The sequence below is a fragment of the Vanellus vanellus genome, assembly GCF_965231255.1.
Source record: "Vanellus vanellus genome assembly, chromosome: 2".
NCBI classification, from domain to species: Eukaryota; Metazoa; Chordata; class Aves; order Charadriiformes; family Charadriidae; genus Vanellus; species Vanellus vanellus.
This window is the reverse complement of record NC_138906.1, coordinates 66,254,413-66,272,976: the sequence shown is the minus strand read 5'-3', so window position 1 is coordinate 66,272,976 and position 18,564 is coordinate 66,254,413. Positions and strand designations below refer to the sequence as shown.

General features: G+C 41.1%; 1 protein-coding gene across 4 annotated transcripts in view; it reads right to left on the bottom strand.

Moving 5' to 3' along the window:
- Nucleotides 1-18,564, bottom strand: part of SLC66A2 (solute carrier family 66 member 2) — a 70,687-nt gene that overhangs the window by 16,687 nt on the left and 35,436 nt on the right. For 3 of the 4 annotated variants that reach the window (XM_082479566.1, XM_082479565.1, XM_082479567.1), the window contains one exon: nucleotides 4,979-5,195. In XM_082479566.1, coding sequence (XP_082335692.1) covers nucleotides 4,979-5,195 — 217 coding nt within the window. Of the gene's footprint in view, nucleotides 1-4,978; nucleotides 5,196-18,564 lie in introns of those variants that run through there. The other variant, XR_014268875.1, reaches the window with a different exon arrangement.

The following is an 18,564-nucleotide window of genomic DNA, read 5'->3' as shown; positions in this document are numbered from 1 at the left end:
CATTTCCAAACTGTAGCAAAATCAGCATCTCTGTGTCCTGGAAGATGGGGGATGTTTTTATTGTCAAAACCTTGAAATATTTTACCACATAACATAAAATAAATTTACAAGTGATAAGCAACCTTTTAACCTCATAATGCCTTTTTTTCCCCATATAACAGGATGCCTCCTATATCCCACAGCTCTTAAGTTTTGAGGTTGTTTTCCTCCTTTTTCTAACTGATGCAAACATAATCACACTCATGATTCTAATCCATCCCAATAACAATTAATGTCATTCAATTACTCTTTTACTAGGTGACTGTACAAAACTAGTTTAGTTCTTAAACTGAATGGACATTAAATTAAGTGATTACTTTCTTGATACACAATTCATTTTAAAAGCATTTCTGTCAAGATTAGTACAATAATTAATAGAACTGCTATTTAGGTTTGCAACTATTCAGAAGTACTTAAATGCTTGAACAGAGCTCTAAGTTTCTATAAGGTACTAATTCTAAAAGTAATCAGGTGAATTGTCAAAGAGAACATCATGAAAATTTCTGTTCCTTTGAGTGACTTAGTTCTGTTTGCTTAATCATGGGCAAATTTCCACCCTTCAATCATCAGCCCACCAGGACATACTACACTATCTTCCCTCCACAAAAGCTGTTACTCAGCATGCATCTCCTTTCTGCTTTTCTTGTTCCCAGCTCTTTTCAACGTCTCCTTTAGTCTGTGCTCTCTGAGAACAGAGGAGGAAACAACAGGACCTAGCAGTGATATTGCAACAAAACGAAGGAAAATGAGAAGTAGGGAGAAATGAAGACATAAATAAAAGTAAGAAATGTGGAGCTCTATCCAGCAGGATAGAGATATCAAAGAACTGGAAGAATCATTCTCAGGAGCACTACAATGCACATAACTGCCATACCTTCACTGCAGCCATGTCCTGTTACAATTAACATAACTGACTCTGCTGCAGATGTCCTCTGGACGTTTACCTCAGACACTGAGTGCATTTTCAGTAGGGGACTTTTCAGGCAGTAGCAGATTGAAATACAGAGGCAAGATGATGCAACCCTTTTCATAACAGACTCCCAAAGGGTACCCTGCCTGCCACCATAGCCACCTGTCCCATTTACCTCTCTCATGGCCTCTGGTCTCCAAGTTTGTTTATTGGGAAATGACTGCTCCCTCAAGCATGAGATGTCTTCAACTTCTCATTTAAGAAAAAAGGGGTGATGCCAGGGGGGGCGGGGAGGGAGGTAGCACAGAGGGAGCTATCAGGTTATTTGTTTCCTGCCTTTTTTCAGTGTTTGCGGAGTCTGGCAGGATACCCTGATCAGATGCGGCCACATACTGCAACCTTATTCTCAATGTCCAAGTGGAGAGCAGTGACAAGTGGCGTTCCTCAGGGGTCGGTTCTGGGGCCTGTACTGTTCAACGTCTTTGTCAGCAACATGGACAGTGGGGTCGAGTGCACCCTCAGCAAGTTTGCCAATGACAGTAAGCTCTTTGGCGAGGTAGACATGCTGGAGGGGAGGGATGCCATCCAGAGGGACCTGGACAGGCTGGAGAGCTGGGCCCAAGCCAACCTCATGCAGTTCAACAAGGCCAAGTGCAAGGTCTTACATCTGGGTCGGGACAATCCCAAGCACAAATACAGGCTCGGCGGGGAATGGCTGGAGAGCAGCCCTGAGGAGAAGGACCTGGGGGTGCTGATTGACGAGAAGCTCAACATGAGCCAGCAGTGTGCGATCACAGCCCAGAAGGCCAACCATATCCTGGGCTGCATCAGAAGAAGTGTGGCCAGCAGGTCAAAGGAGGTGATTCTGCCCGTCTACTCCACTCTCGTGAGACCCCACCTGGAATACTGCATCCAGCTCTGGAGTCCCCAACTTAAGGAGGACATGGACCTGCTGGAGTGTGTCCAGAGGAGAGCCACAAGGATGATCCGAGGGCTAGAGCACCTCTCCTATAAGGAGAGGCTGAAAGAGTTGGGACTGTTCAGCCTGGAGAAGAGAAGGCTCCAGGGAGATCTTATTGCGGCCTTCCAGTACCTAAAGGGGGCCTACAGGAGAGCTGGGGAAGGACTTTTCACTAGGGCATGTAGCGATAGGACAAGGGGGAATGGCTTTAAACTAGAAAAGGGCAGGTTCAAATTGAACATTAGGAAGAAGTTTTTCACTTTGAGGGTGGTAAGGCACTGGAAGAGGTTGCCCAGAGAGGTTGTTGAGGCCCCATGCCAGGAGGTGTTCAAGGCCAGGCTGGACATGGCCTTGGGCAACCTGGTCTAGTGGGAGGTGTCCCTGCCTATGGCAGGGGGGTTGGAACTCGATGATCTTCAAGGTCCTTTCCAACCTAAACCACTCTATGATTCTGTGATTTCTATTTTGTCAGTTTACATTTAAGAAAGGAATTCTTTGCTCAAGTAGAAATAGACTTAACATATCAGCTGCTGTGTCCCATTCTGCCCCAATTCAGAGACAGATGCGTATTGCTGCTTTTCTCAGCCAAGCCATGATGACCTCCAAACAACCCCTTCTCCGGGCTGTTTATCAGGGACATGGGCTTCACTCATGCACCACAGGTGCCAGAACTGCTGTGGTTTAAGAAGATACTGCCTCCAAGCAGGATGTGATAATTTTCTAAAAGGTCACAAGTAGAATAGCTTCATTTTCGTTGCTCTCTCCATTAAGCTTAAAGCCACAAAGACACTTGAAACTCATCTATTTAACTTTGCCACTGAGGCTTGCTAAGAGCACGTCTGACAGGCAGCCGTTATGGCCCAGCTGATGGGCAGAGAATCACTGGTTCAATTACTTCTGACAGTGTAACCATCCACACGCATGTTTTTTTCTGCACTGAGCAGTAAATAACTGCACAGGGCAGTTGGTATCAACTAGCCCCCATCTGATAAATACCTATACAAGTTCATAAACTTAGTCCTATGAGTAGCCTGGCTGGACTGTGATTTAAATTAAAATAAAATAAAAATAAAAATTAAATTTAAATTTAAAGTAAAATCTCTGATGTGATTTTAAATAGAGAAGCAGGCACAGGAAGGGAAGTTCAGTTGAAATATTTCCAACAGCTCCATCAACAGAAGGTAATACACCCATGGAAGTCACTCTCACAGCAGGAACACCCCAATAGAGACCATCAAGTCAACTCAGGATTGTGTGCTGCTAGAAACTACAGGTGGTACCTGCAATATATATAAAACTACAATATAACCTGAGAAAAGGAGTACTAACATGCATTTGCATGAACATACTACAACTGCAGTAAAGCAGCATAAGCTGTGTATTGTTTCATCAGTCCCCAGACCCATCAATGTGCAATGCCGTACAAAGTACTGCTTCAAGAGTAGAACCAGAGAAGGGAATCCATTCTGGAAAACCTGTGGGCACAGTCTATAAGCAAGGTGGCTATCGTTGGACCTGGTTGTGTTTGATGGCAAGGGAACAAGAGCTTTTATGGTATTTTCTCTTGACTAAACACAGCACTCTCTTGCCAAGCACTTTCAGATGAGAAGTCTGCAAGTCTATACTTAATACTTTACAAAGAAAGTGTTGTTGTGAAGCAGAAAGGGTTTTCTTTTTCCTTTTGCTAAATAGCATATACAGGAAATTGGAAAACTGAAACTCAGGTCCCCAGAGAGGAGCTAAGGAAAAGCAAAACTCTATTTGGCAGAGGCTATCATAATGTGGCATTATGGCATTATGATTCACAGATAAAAAACATAAAGGGAAAAGTCAAACGAGAGCATTAGGAAGGTCTAGTAGCTAAACTGCCTTCTGAATATCACAGGTACAGAATTTTCCAAGGCAGTGTGTGCATGAAAAATACCTCAATATTTTGGAAGTAAATCTGGACTCACTCTCTACCAAAGGGGCTCCCAAACAGGAAATGCCTTAAGCATCAAAGCAAATTTCTGAACATTCCCTCAACAACATTTCAAGCTAGAAAAGAACTTAAAGTAGCTAGTGTAAGTGTCTTCAAGCCAAACAAGTAGACAGATTAGTGTAAACAAACAAAGGACAGAATTGCTTTGGTTTGGGGGCAGTGGGGAGTGGTTATTTGTTAAAATTATGCCAGCAAGTTTAAAAGCAAAGAAGAGAAGTAATTTCAAAACAATGAAAGAGAAGACAGTTAGTCACAAATGATCACACCATTCTGTGAACTGAATTTGCTGCTGTACTGTTTCTATAGACCCATGCAATGATGCACAACAGTAAATGTTTTCTCTCTTAAAAAGCTTTACAAGTTGCCTTTGCAATTTGGAAATCTTAGTGTTATCATTGAGATATCCAGTAAACAGTATGAAAATATAATCTAGTTTAACACCCCAACAGTGGGGACAAGATTATTTCTGTCCATCCCTTGTTTAGAAAGGGTTTCCCAGTCTTCACGGTAAATGTCTCGTTTGAGCTTTTCTGAATTTGAGTCACAAACTTCCACACAAAAACAAATACTGATATCATTTGCTACATACATAACAATGTATTACAAAAAAGTGATGAGTGGTGACTAGATACATGAGAAAAAGTGATAAGCTAATACGTGAGTTACACTGACAGTTATTCACTGCAGGCTCAAAGTATTTTCTTCCTCTTTATTACTTTTGATACGTAAGATCTCTTTTGTCCATTTCTAATTACTGGTGTAGCACAGCTTGAATTGAACTACAGTATGTTGCTAATGGCAACAGCTGTAGTTTTTCGTGTTTATTTTACTAAAACATGTTTCACCTTGGAATTGTCCAGCTGGACTTGCACAATGGGTCAGACCTCAGAGGTGTAACAGAGCTCCCACTGCTTTCAGCAGTGCTGCTCCAGCTGACAGATAATCAACTCTGACAGCTGCTGTATTTTCAGGTAAAATTTAGAAAGATGACACTGCCCTGCCTAGAAAAGTATTCCCACACTACACAAAGATTTACCTACACACACACACACGCACTTACTTGTTTTATGTAAGATAAACACCATACCTCATTCCTTCTGTAGACCTATTCTGGTAGTTACGGTAGAGCTGGGGAACGCCTAACATAGCCTCCGTGAACACTGCAAGGAAGCCCAGCGTTTCCACAAAGAGAGATGACTCAAGCCAGAGGTAAGTGATGTAACCGGTCACACAAGTGAAGGTCAGGACACACTGCACGTAGTCTGTAAACTTGCTCCAATGCCAAAAATAGTTCAAGTCAAAATCTGCAACAGAATAGGAATGGAAGAAGAATGAAATATGTTTTCCCAACCGGACTCAAAGTAAATTAAGGTGGAATTGAGAACTGGGAGGCATGAGGGAACCACTGCAAAGTCTTTGGAGACAGGGGAAGGTAGAAAATGGGGGAAAGGATTAAAAAAAAAAACAAAACCAAAAACAAACAAAACACAAAACATAAAACCAACACGAAAAATTAAAAATAAAAAATAGGAGTCTTGATTTGGAAAATATTTTTTGGTGGGGGTGTTCCATAAAGAAACAATAAAACAAAGACTTGCAAACTATCAAAATATTTACAAAGATGACTTTTGAAGAGAAAGCATTGACCTTCAGGTATCAAACATGAAGAACTGTGGATATGACTCTAGCAGAGTTGGCATAGGAAGTGTTTCACAAAAAAACTTCACAATACTAAGTACAGCCCCCAAGCACATCAATGCAAGTGCTCTCTCTCTTAGGTCATTATTCTCTACTGCCTCAACTGCCTCAATCCAAGCTGCTTAGAAGGTCACCTAAAGCCCACAGCTCTGTTCCCTGATGCAGCACAGCTGCCTGCGGTGAAGGGCAAGGTGCCTTGTGCAGCTGGTACAGCTTTACTGAGATAGGTGCAAGACTGTGACAAGAACCCGCCCTGGAACACCACCTCCCACAGACTTTTCACTCCAAGGGCACAATGCGCTTTGCTCTTGCCTTTGCCAGTGCCAATGAATGCAGGGTGCATGCCCATTTCTACATCCATCAGAACAAAACACTATACCACAAAACACAATATCCTCTCTTGAGAGAATGAGAGAAAGAACAAACCAACCATGCCATTCGTTTGCCACATTAACAGCATACCACTGGAAAATATGCAGCTGACTGATGAATAATAAAATATTCAACCCCATTACGATTTACTGTATAGCAAAATAACAACCTAATTTTGAATAATAAGAACTCTGAAATAACTGTTCATTAGCAGGTGCTGCTCATGGCTTCCTTTCTTAAAAGCACTTAAAATTAAAAATACTTACATCAGACCAAGTGGATTCTGTTAATTACCAAGATGACAAACCATTGTTCTAACAGGGTTACTACAACCAGCCCAAATATTTGCAACACACCGGCACGTAACTACAAGATTTCTCTGTACAACTCCTCAGCAGTAGTACAGAATGCTACAAAAAAGTCCTACTGTTAACTCAGGCAAGGAAGACATTGACCTCCACTGACTAACACTAAGTTCAGTGAAATGGGAATAAATCTCTACAGGCACTTAGCTGCCTAAGGATACATATACATGCCAAATAATAGTTTTATTTTCTGCATCTTTTCACACTTTCATATCATTATCAGTCTGGCCCGCAAACACTATTAATTAGCCTCTCCTTTCTAATACTTGGCAAACCCATGCCTCAAGACAACTACTGACTGCATCCAGCTGAATCATTTTACTTTGTCACATGAAGAGGAAGGCAAAACTGGCCAGGAGCCATACCCAACCTGCAGCATTGTCAGCCATCACTCAGAACTGAATTAAATAATCTGTGGCAAAGCCACTGTCACTATAACATTGACGTTCAGTATTTTATGGCAGTGGTTCCTCAGCCTCAGAATTCAGGGACACAAAACTAAGTAAAAGGTAGACCCAGCGCTGGCACAGCCCACACAGCATGTGACCATCACACATTTCTCGAGCTTTGTGAAGGCTTTCCTTTGTGGAGATGAAGGAAGAACAAAACAGAATGAAGTAGGAAAAAAAAAAAAAAAGAAGGAACAAGACAACCACAAAAACATGAAAAATATAATCCATTTTAATTTATCTCTGTTGCATTATCTGGAGAGCAGCAGAGTCAACAAGAACCTCTAACAAGGTAGAAGGAATAAGAGACACCCAAAACTCCCATTCCTTTCAATTTGCCTGATCTACATCTGCATAAAATAAAATAGCAAGAGGCATAACAGAGTAAATTCACACTAATTTTGCCAGCTTCTTGAGAAATACCAAGCAAATGACCTGATCCAACACAATAAATCTGACACTATGCAACTGTTACATGAGCAAGAGATGCTCTCTGGGACAGAGGCATTTGGGCTTACAAAGGGGTCAGAATAATGAAGAACAGAAGAAAAGGGGATGAAGAGAAAGAAAAAGTCGTTGAGTTTACAGGCCATTTAAAAAAAGCAACCTCCATTCTAGAAAACGAGAGCTTTTGCTACATTTACCAGATTATTTCTTTAAACCTTGATTCTGAGATGTTCTCACACAGCCTTTAGTTTCTTCACAGACCCCTAAAGCACTGGCTTTCAACCCTTAAAAAAGCAAATTTTTCATTTATTTCAGAGCTCTTGCATTTAAACATGCTGGGTGAAAAACTTGCATTTACTTTCCAGCAAGGGTCATTCAACTTTGACGGAGCGTTCAACAGATACTGCCTCAGACCGATACCTGAAAACTAGCAACTGGTGGCAGCCAGAGTCAAGAACACATGAAGCACACTCTTCCTGGCAGTTCCAGCCCTAGAAGAGACCCTCTTGGCTCTCAAGATAGCTATATAGCCATTACATTTTGAATCCTGGACTCAACAGTGTTAGTTTGGATCTGGTTGCTGTGCTGCCTTGGACATGCAGGACCCTTGGTCCCTCACTCATTAAACCATCCCGCCAGCTGTCAGAGCTGCCCTCCATTCACTGTGTTTCTTCTCCTATTTTCTCCACATGATCAAGGATCCTTTTTAACATACCCATCCCTGTAAACCAAATCCTTATTTCCCCAAGTTAATTTTCATAATAGAAATGAAAGAACTGAATCTACATGAGTGTGCTCAAGTTTCAGAATTTCATGGAACAAATAAAGTCAACATTCACACAGCTACTGTGAGACCAGCTACAAAATTCATGGACCCATACAAACACTTAAACATGCAATTACCTCCTGCTATGCCAGCTGTTCATGTGCGTATTCAGTACTGCTGCACTGAAGTCCATTTCCATTCATATATGTACTAATGTCCCTGAACCTAGTATTAGGCAGCCAAGAAATCTGGTAATGATGATAATTTACTCATCATCTTTTGTGTGAAAATCTTAAGTATTATTTCTATTATAATAACATACACAGATGAGAAAACAATCGCGTGAAACAGGACATCAGCAGGAGAGTTAATTACTAGCACAGGAAAAAGACTGAGATTCATGATGCTATATAGTCTCCATTTCACTATACTAGGTTACAAGTGAGTTCTATTTTCTGCTATAAATTTTGCTTGGTAATGTTTTACTGAAAGAAGGGAACCAACCCAGATTGGATGGGGATTTGAGCAAACTGGTCTAGTGGGAGGTTTCCCTGCCCATAGCAGGGGGATTGGAACTACATGATCTTTAAGGTCCCTTCCAATTCTAACCAGTCGATGATCCTATAATTCTAAAATGAGGTAAGAACAATTATAACATCGGTAATAGCTTTATAGAAAAACACCTGAATTATCTTAAAAACAACCCAATACCTAATCACTAATTGCTTTACTTAATAGATGTATTTTCCAAATGCAGAAGTCTATTTTAGGACACTACACATCACCAAACTCTGTATTACCAACTACTTCCAGGAAGAAGTAAAAGTATGACTGAATTAAAAAAAAAAAAAATTATAGAGAATGGCATACGTGACCTTTCATATGGGTCATAGTTTCTCTGGCCCTTACTTGAACTCCTAAACTGTTTTGCCATGATTGCTGCTTTTTAACCAAGGCTGAGGCTTATCTTCTCTGACAAATGGTTTCAAAAATTCAGAGGGGAAAAAAAAAAAAAAAAAAAAATCACATACCCACCACTTCAAGGTTTGGAAATAAACTGTAACTCATTTTTCCAAGTGGCTTCCTTCTCAAGGGGATCCAAACACATTAGTTCTGTAATAGGAGCTATATACTTTTAAAGACAAAAATGTCGGTTGTGCTGAGTGCTGTGACAGGTATATGCAAAAAAAAAAGGTTTTTAAATGCTTAAAAACAAAAGGGAACTGTCCCTTAAAAAAAAAAAAAAAAAAAAAGATTTTTAGAAACAGAACAAAATCCACATGTGTGTGCAGACCAGTCCTGTCCCCCTCCATACAGAGCATTCTGCATCAGAGGGGAGCAACAGATGTAGATACAACTGTCCCAAGAAGATAGCCAGAGGACGCCAATCAGTGCCCTGGGCCATGCCACCTGAGCTGCAGAACTGAACAAAGTTATACATATTATTGCAAACATTATCCACATTTGAAGAAAATTATGAATAATAATGACAATATTGCTATTTTTGCCCCTCCTCCCCCAGCAAACATCATCCCTTTTCTTTAAAAGGACAAAACAAGGAATCCCACTGCACCACAATTTATTTCTATCAAACGTCTTAAAATCTGTCCAAGTTAAATCTGGATGCATATCTTTCTATTCCCTGAAATGGGAAGGCACTGCTTGCACAGCTCACTCCATGCACTAGCTCCCCATCCTGCCGAGAGAGAAATTCATGACAAGAGTTTGTAACCATACTCAGTTGATGCAGTTCAAATGGTAACTCCCAGTCACTGACATCCTGGATTGATCTGAACTGGCATTACTACAGTGAAAGGTGCTATATCTTATTACCGCTGCCTGAGCTCTTTAATCCACTCAGCTGCATTTTAAACATGTTAATCCATTGATAGATGAGTGATTTATGTTGGCAGATCCTATTGATGCTGGGGGAAGGTGCAGCTCAGTAGGTTCTCTGTAAACTAACTGGAGAAAAGTCTACACAGCTTAAGGGTGAGGAAAGATGAGATTAAAAGACCTCCTCTGGAGGGCACATTGCATGTCAGATATGAAAAATGTAAAGCAGGCAGAGACAGCATTGCATATAACCATGGTTAGCACTAGCCAAGCCAAAATACAAGTAGAAAATTCAATATTCTGGTGTGGGATAGATGCCAAGTGACACAAAGAAGAGTCCACAGTATCAACTTTCACTTAAGGATGACACAGTTACATTATTTTTAGTCAAGAAGCATTTTATACTAAGTCAGCTACCATGTTAGTTCCTTTTGGGAAAGTGAAGCAAAGACTTTGACATCCTAAAAATTATTTACTGTAGCTCTCAATTTCTCTTGCTAGTTGCATCTCATTTTGTGCCTTGACCTTTCTAATTCTGGACCTACATCCTTGCACTACATTCACTTATACTTGTCTTTAGTCATTTGACCCAGTTCCTACTTTTTGTTTGGCTCCTTCTTGCATTTGAGGTCAATGAAGAGCTTGCAATTTACATTCCCTGTCTTTGTGAGGTGGGAGAGTTTGCATTTGAGCCCTTCGTAGAGCTTCATCAAGGAAATGAACTCTTTCCTTTTTATGAAGGTTACTGGTTTTATTTTACTGTGCTCCCTCTTGCTCCTTATAAACACCATCAGTTCATAGCCATTCACCCAAACTGCCTCCCACAACCAAACCCTTCACCTCCTCTGTGAAAAACAGTGCTCACTAACTCATTCTAGGAGCATGCTGGACACTCTCTACTCCTGAGTGCCTTTCTAAGCAGATGCTTGGGTAGTTAATCCTCCACTCCCCCTGTTTTACAGCTAAGTCTTATGCTTTGGGAAACTGCTGTTCAAAGAACCTCCAACTTCCATTATCTAACTCTGGACCACAGTGCCTGCCCACCTGACCTGACTGTTCCTGTCACAGTCTACTTCTGCACACGATCAAAGGACTCCAGCCTGAGCAGTCAATGTCCAATGCCTCCCTTAACGACACTGGAATCCAAAACCTGAGGGCTTAGGTGCTGTGAAAGAGCCTGATAATAGTTATTCAGCTAACCTGGAACAGTTACAAAATGCAGTCATGGTTGGTTATTATCCATGGTCTGTCTACTGTAAAATGTTCAGACAGTTCGAGGATACAGGAGCTGGAACCTACAACTCTCTGCCCTGCCTGTAGACTACAGTGCAGCAGGCACCCCCTCACTTGCTCTTCTATTTGTCTCAAGAAGCTTGTGGTATCTGCTGTAAAAGGAGTTAATCTCTGAGCTGCAGGCAAATACGATGCCCCCTCCTCATGCCTGGCAACAAGGGCAACTCTTTGGACAGTTGGAAGATGCAGACTTGTATCCCCAGGCTGACAAGAGAAAGGAACTCAGACCTCTCACACCTTGAGCGCTCTAAGCTATACACAGGCACTGCACTCAGCAGTATCATCTTAAAATAAATAAATTTTGCCATGTCCTCTGAAGAGGACTTGGGAGGCACCTGCCAGGCAGTGGATTCTGAAAAGGAAACTTTTACACCTGCAGTCCTCACACACTTGCCTCAGGCGTTATCTGTCTCCCTGGCAATCCTGATTTCAGATCCCTCATCTCAAGACAGCAGCAGGATTACAGAGAAGCACGCTGGCTAGCACTCCCCACCTCGCTCATTCTGCATAGCTCCCAGCCACCAGGTTGGTTTCTCCAATCCTCTCTTCTGAAATTCCTGTGCACCCCACAGGTTGCCCAGAAAATAACTGGGGTGACAAGAGCAGGAAGGCTCCACATGACTGTTACTGTATGATCCATAACTACTTCTCTCACTCTCATTTACTACATACCCAGATAGGCACTTTCTTCTTTCCGTCCAGAAAGAAGGAAGGAAGCAGCACTAGAGACAGACAGTGAGAACTGATACATTTAAATTTTCTTTCTTCCTTTTTTAAGAAGTGAGAGAAACCTGCAAAATGCTGTTTGAAGCCAGCATTTCTTTTACACTCACGGGGACTGAAAAGGGACTTGTTATGTTTCACTCATGGTACAAAAGAGAAGAAATGAGAGTTTATCCCCAAAAAGTTCTGGTTCTGATCCAAATCACTCTACTTTTGAGGGAAAAAAAAAAAAAGGAATTGACTATCTTGCATAGTCTCTATAAAGATTCTAATGTCACCATTCTGTTTCCATTCCTTCAAGCCTGTGATCTAGAAATTTCTGCATCTGTGTACTTTGAAGTATCTGCACAGCCCTGTCACCACAGTACCTGAGTATCTCTTCATGTGCCTTTACCTTACAAAATTCCTGTCTCCAGGCTATTGTCATCTGACCTTCACACTGGGTAGTACCAAAACACTGTCACTTCTTCATCTCTAGCACTTCTAGGATGGGAGCAAAATATTCCAGAGGGTCTTGAACCTTCTGAAAATATCACCCCAGCCTATACTAAACAAATTACTGTCATGTAACGAAATCCTTTTTTGACATCCTTTGGCCCATACAGTGCCTTTCCTTGGCTGTATCTAGACTGAAATCAGTTTCAATAGAGCCAACAGAGTTCTTTAGTTAATGAAAGTAACCAGTAAATTTTCACACGCAAGGGGAAAAATATCAAATCCTTATGGAGAGAAAAAGGCTGAAAGCCTGATCCAAATAAACCTTGAAGATTCATCAAAGAACCTTTGTTTTTAAAAACTCACTGGAGGTTTTGGTACTTGGTGGAGGACTGTTGAACACCTGAGATTAGAAGCTGAAGTCTGATGAAATCTCCTCTACATCAACACTATCCCTGTCTCCTTCAGTCACCTCCTCTAGTTGGAAGGCAAGTACTTGCCTTGGTTTTCTTTGCCTCATTTTATGTGGTGTCACCAGTTTCTAAAATCTCTTATGCTAGGTCTCTGTTTTGTCACATCAAGTTCATGTTTTTTCCCCACCATCAGGGTTATTACCAACCCTTCTTCCTCCTTCTTAAAAAAAATTACATATAAGTGGGCTAAAATTTTTCCAGCAATGTCCCCCCCTCAGGGATTCTCACTCATCTTCCATACTGTCCCCCAGCACAACATACATCCCAAGCATCAGCAACTGCTCTGCCCTCCCCCTCCAGTTCCTATGAGGTCCACTCTACCTCCTCACCAAAGGTAATTAAAAATTGCAAGGTTGAGAGAGGCATGTTAGTTACAACTACTTTAAAAAAAAATCACACACAAATTCATTAGTATACATAAAAAGTCAAACAATCCACAATCGTAACACCCTGCCTTTCCCATTAATTTGTGACTTTCCTGATTTTACGGCCTTTAGTTTAAGGGAAACCTTTGAATACTGCTTAGCACAGTCATCTTAACCAGAGATAATTAGCAATAACAGCTACACTGACTATTTTGTGACCCTTAAAGAACAGCAATTAAAAAGTTACACTTAGTCTGAAAGATTTACTCCTGCTGCTACAACACACAGGACAAGTAAGAATGAAAACTGAAACCAAAGTATTTATACTCTGGGCACCTCCTGTGCAGCTGACAGCCTTTGCTGTGCTATCTGCAGTGTAGTTTGCTTTGCATACAGCTTCAGTTTATGGAAGTCTCACAGTAGAGAGAAAAAAACATTTTAGAGAAAAATGCAGTTATATAAACCCACAAAATTATGTTTAACTCATCTTTGACATTTTACATTGTCTTACAAGAGGATGCAGAATTGTTTATATCACTTGTGCTTCATTGTTACCAGACCCTGTCAAAATTATGTGTGTTTATATATACACGTAAATATGCTTGCATACACATATATACCTCTCTCTTCCTCACAGTACAACTGCTAATGTTGTATGCATCAAAAAGAAAGCAAAATTATACAAGCAAGCAGGGGAGACCAAAGATTTTTTTGTTCTAATACAGAGGAAGTTTTAGCAAGTATGGTATCTGTGAACATGGCTACAACTGTTGGGCCCTGAGACTGCTGGCGAATGCCAACTGAGCTGGGAAATCCACATGGAGCAGTACAGCCCAGCACAGCCATCTCACCACATTGCTGCAGAACAAGTGTAACCAATTTTGGATGAGCCAGAAGCAAACTCCTTCCCTGCTCTCCCCCTGCAGAAAAGCCTGCAGAAGCGTACTCTGGGCTAGTCTCTTCCAAAGCGAGGACATTTCTTGGAGTTCTCCAGACAGCAGATGCTTTTAAGGCAATCTTGCAGGTGGTACACTTGCAACCTGTACCAATTTACCTCGTGCAACATATGCCATACAAACTCTTGTTTTCTTCCCAAGTCCAGCTGAGAGAAAACACCAGGTCTGTACTCCTAGCGAAGGCCAGTAATCTTAGGAGAAGAAAAAAGACAGACAACCACCACCACAGATACACACCAATATTGCTACTAGGGCAAGGCACTTAAGTCTAGATATATCTAAATCAGTGTAGTTATAGGACTGTATTTCCTCTGTGAAGATTGGCTTCCCCAATAGCATCACTTCTGAAATTAATCTACCATGTTACTGCTACTTTTGCGTGTTCAGTACAGAAGTCCCCCCTCATTCTACTCCAATATATTTACCGTTCTTCTTAGTCACTGTCTCCATGAGATTGTCTCAAAAGCTGGCTGAGTTACAAGATGACTAATGAAGGATAACAGCCTAATAACTAGGCAGATGACGGGGCTAGGAAAGCCACTGGAATGAGGCAGCTGTGGCCCAAAGGAATTAGTGCTACAGAAAATAAGTGATGTATTTGAATGGTGGAGTGAAAGCAGCAGAAACAGCTTTAGAAACCACATGAGAGAGACAGCATGGACTTTAGGAAGAAGTTCTCCTCTCATGGAGCAGCACAGAAGTGAAATGGGAAGCCCAGGGAGCACCACAGCAGTGTTGATTACTCTGGGTGGCCAATGCTTACACTACAAACACTCCTGATTCTGCTCACCTCCTATGCCAAGAGCATCAAAAATCCCGAAGCAAGTCAAACTAAAGAAATAAATCCCCCAACCCTTCATCTGTAAGCACAGCTCTGAAGTAAGGCCTTTGGTCCCAACTGCGCTAATGATGGAGGTGGCAAATTAGAGCGAAGATGACTCTTCTTTTGGCTAGGTAACGCCTTCCTGTGCTAACTATAGAGACTTCTTTTTCTGACAGCAAGTTAAGCAGGGATGATGAGAATGTCACAGCAAGAAGAACGTGTAGTACCAAGTTACTATTTTTACAATCGTTTTAACAATATTTTACACTATCCTCAGCATGGTTTATCTAAGCTATCACCCACAGCCTGACAAGGCAGTACACAAAGGCCTCCAGACAAAAGACTAAAATGGAATAAGTTAAGCACTGTAGAGCAGGCAGCCTTGGCTCCAAATTCTCGCAGTTGGAATTATAAACTCACTATGAAAACAGTTTAGTTTATTTTGAATAGTACTGAAACTTATTCTTTGAAGTTTAAGTCTCAGAATATATCAAGACTACTGTAACATTAGAAACATTATGCACTTATAATACTCCTCATTCAAAGACTGCAATTAAAGAGTTCTCCTAAATATTACACAACCAAGTTGTGCATTAGCCCAGATGCAGGCTGCCTCAGATACCACCATGCCAGGGATTATAATGCCAGGTTGCATGTATAACATAGCAAGTTACTCCCAGAAACTCTGGAAGTAACTGTCAGGTAGTAAATACTTGACCCCCCTTTTGATCTGCAGATCTCTGGGGAAAATGCTGAATAGCCATCTTCCCTAAAGATAAATGATCTCTCCCTTTTTCAGCCTTCTCTGAGCTTGTTGTACCTGAGACCTTATTTCTTCTATTGTGAAAGCACCCCAATAAGAAAGCATTTATGTGACGTTTTTTGAGATACCGAAGTCAGGCACGCATACATGCGTGTGTAAGTATGTGTACAACACAAAGATAAACACTATTTCTAAAAATATAAACTAATCTGCTCATTTAGGATTTTGGGGGGGAAAGTTTAATCTTTGTTTCCTAGGTAACCCACCACCAGCCAAGACAATTTCTAGCCCCCAAACTGGCCCTACTACTTTAGCATCCTAACAGAATAACACCTTGTGCAGCTCCCTCCTTTTGCAAAAACGATGTCATACGGCCTGCTAAACAACTCCTGGCAATTGCCTCAATTAACCTCAGAAGGACCCATTTTAGCATTGATAGTTTTAATGCTTCAAAATCATCACAAACATGTAGGAAACTGTAGGAAGCTTTCTGCTTTTTTTTTTTTTTTTCACTTCCCTCTCTCCTCTGCCCAGTCCCTGCTACACAAGTGAAACCATCAGACATTTTCTTTAATTATCTGAACTGCACTACAAAGATGATATCTCAAAATGACTGCACAATCTACTCCATTTCATAGGGATTCCTTTCAAATACCTATTGTAATTAAGAATAATAGGGTAAGCTGATGAACAAGAATCCCGTTTTGAAAAAAAGAAATTGGTATTTCTGAATTTTTGCTCTATGCTGGAACAAAAGCAAGACTTTGGAAAATCTGAAGGAGGATGAAAAGAGAGGCAAACATACAGCTGGGATTTGGGAAGTAGGTTCAAATTTTTAACGCCTTGGATTTGAATTAAGGACCTTCCACCTAGGTACTAAGCCATGTACTAAGGGAGCACCCAGTCATGAGGCTATTGCCCAGTCAGGTCAGGAAGCATCTCCACCCAGCATAAATTCTGCCCTTTCCAGACAAACGATTTTGATCAAACAAATTCATTGAAATAATTTATGTGTGTTTGTGAAGATGTGACCATTCACCATTGACAACCCTTATCCCCAACAATCAATTCACAAATTTGTGGCCAGCAGTAGCAGAAAAATCTCAACCTACAATTTCTCATTTGCTACCATAAACATCATTTAAGCATACTGACAGTTGTAAAGTTGACCATGGAAATTCAACCCCTTTTTTAGAAAAATGTAGGTAGATGAAGCTGGGAATAATTTCAATTTCCAAATGACTTTCTAGAGAAAGGGGAAAAAAAAGACTTCTGTAGCAGAAGGTTTTCCAGAATCTACATGCCTGCAGTGTTCTCTCACAACCTTTAAATTAAAACACTCTATTTGCAACAACCAGTCTGCACAGATCTAAATTACTGTATACAGTGACCAAACACTAGGAATTTCCACACAAATGACTTCATTGCATTCACAGGAAGAATTTATACGGAGGGAGACCAGTACAGAGTTTCACTTGAGTGCTTGCAGACTGCTTTACTGATTACAGCACTTGTAACTGGAGGAGCCATGCGAGACAGAGCTACCCTGAAACAGAATTTCCCCTTCAACTACCCAGCTGTTTAGTTTGACCGCAGATAAATCCCTGCTTTGACATAAGCAGTGGTTGTTATGCAAGATGCACTTCTGAATATCACAGTTTCTGAACATCACAGTTTCTGAACACCTTGTGTCTGCAGTTTAGTGCTCCATAGTCAACATATCTTCAAGACCTGGAAAGAAAGGTAATGGTAGTAGAGTTAAGTAAGTTGCTCTGTCAGGAGGAGTTTGGTGGTGACATAGGTGTGTATTCATAAATTGTTCACATTTCCCAGCAGAAATTTAAGCCCCTCTCATTCCCCTCGAGCTACAGCAAGACATCTGTTTATCTCCCTGAAGTGTTTCTCATTGAAGCCATAAAACGTGGCGCTTTTTTTTCTTTTTTTAAGATTTTACACCAAAAAAAAAAAAGAGCAAGCCTGCATTTTAAGCCAGATCTGTTCCCTTATTTGGTTCAAAACATAATCCCACAAACCACTCTGTCAGTACAGCTGAGGGGGCAAGAACAGGGGGATGGGGGGGGGGGGAGAAAAAAGAGGATCAGGAATTTCTTAGGCTGGCATTGCCACCAAACATCCTCGCATCCAGCTGCTGCTGGAGGCAAAAGATTTTAGCTGTTATGCCCCTTTGTAACTATAATTAGTTTTAAAGAGAACAAAAAAACTTCACACCAAAACAGGCAGAAGACAGTGCACTGGCAGTGTTCACCAGTGAGATGACTTTGTCACCACAAGGTACAGTCTTTTTTTTCCTGTCTGAGTGACACAGGGATTTGCCCTCCATTGCTGCGTCCCTTACACATCCCATACTCAGGAGTGCAGGGCACGCAGAGAATGATGACAGGTGAATGATAAACAATGAGCTCCCAAACAATAGTCCCATCCACGAATTCCTCATTAAATTTCTGTGTTCTTCTGTGAAGAAACAGTAAATTTCTTCAAAGACTGAGCAGTTCTTTGACATCTACTGCACACAGAAATTTAATGAGGAACTTGTGGATAAGACTACTTTAAGTCATTTCGATATTAAGTTTGCTCTATTCCCTCAGTGCTCAGTTACTTTTCTTCTACTACAATCTACTCCCAACAGTAGGTGAAGAAAGGCTTGAGGGAGTAAATAGTGTCTCTGAAGACACAACAACAAAATTTAAGGCTAAATAAATTAATTTTCTGAAATAACTGCTCCTGATTCTTACATGCCAAGGGGTGCAAAGACAAGAAAGGGCAGAAGTGTAAAACCTTAATGTAGGCAAGGAATCATTCCAAGTTTTTGGTGGTTTGTATAAATGAACGAAAAAATGGGGGCAAGAGGAAGCAGAGACTTTCAAGACCAGCAACTGCTTCTTTTCAAA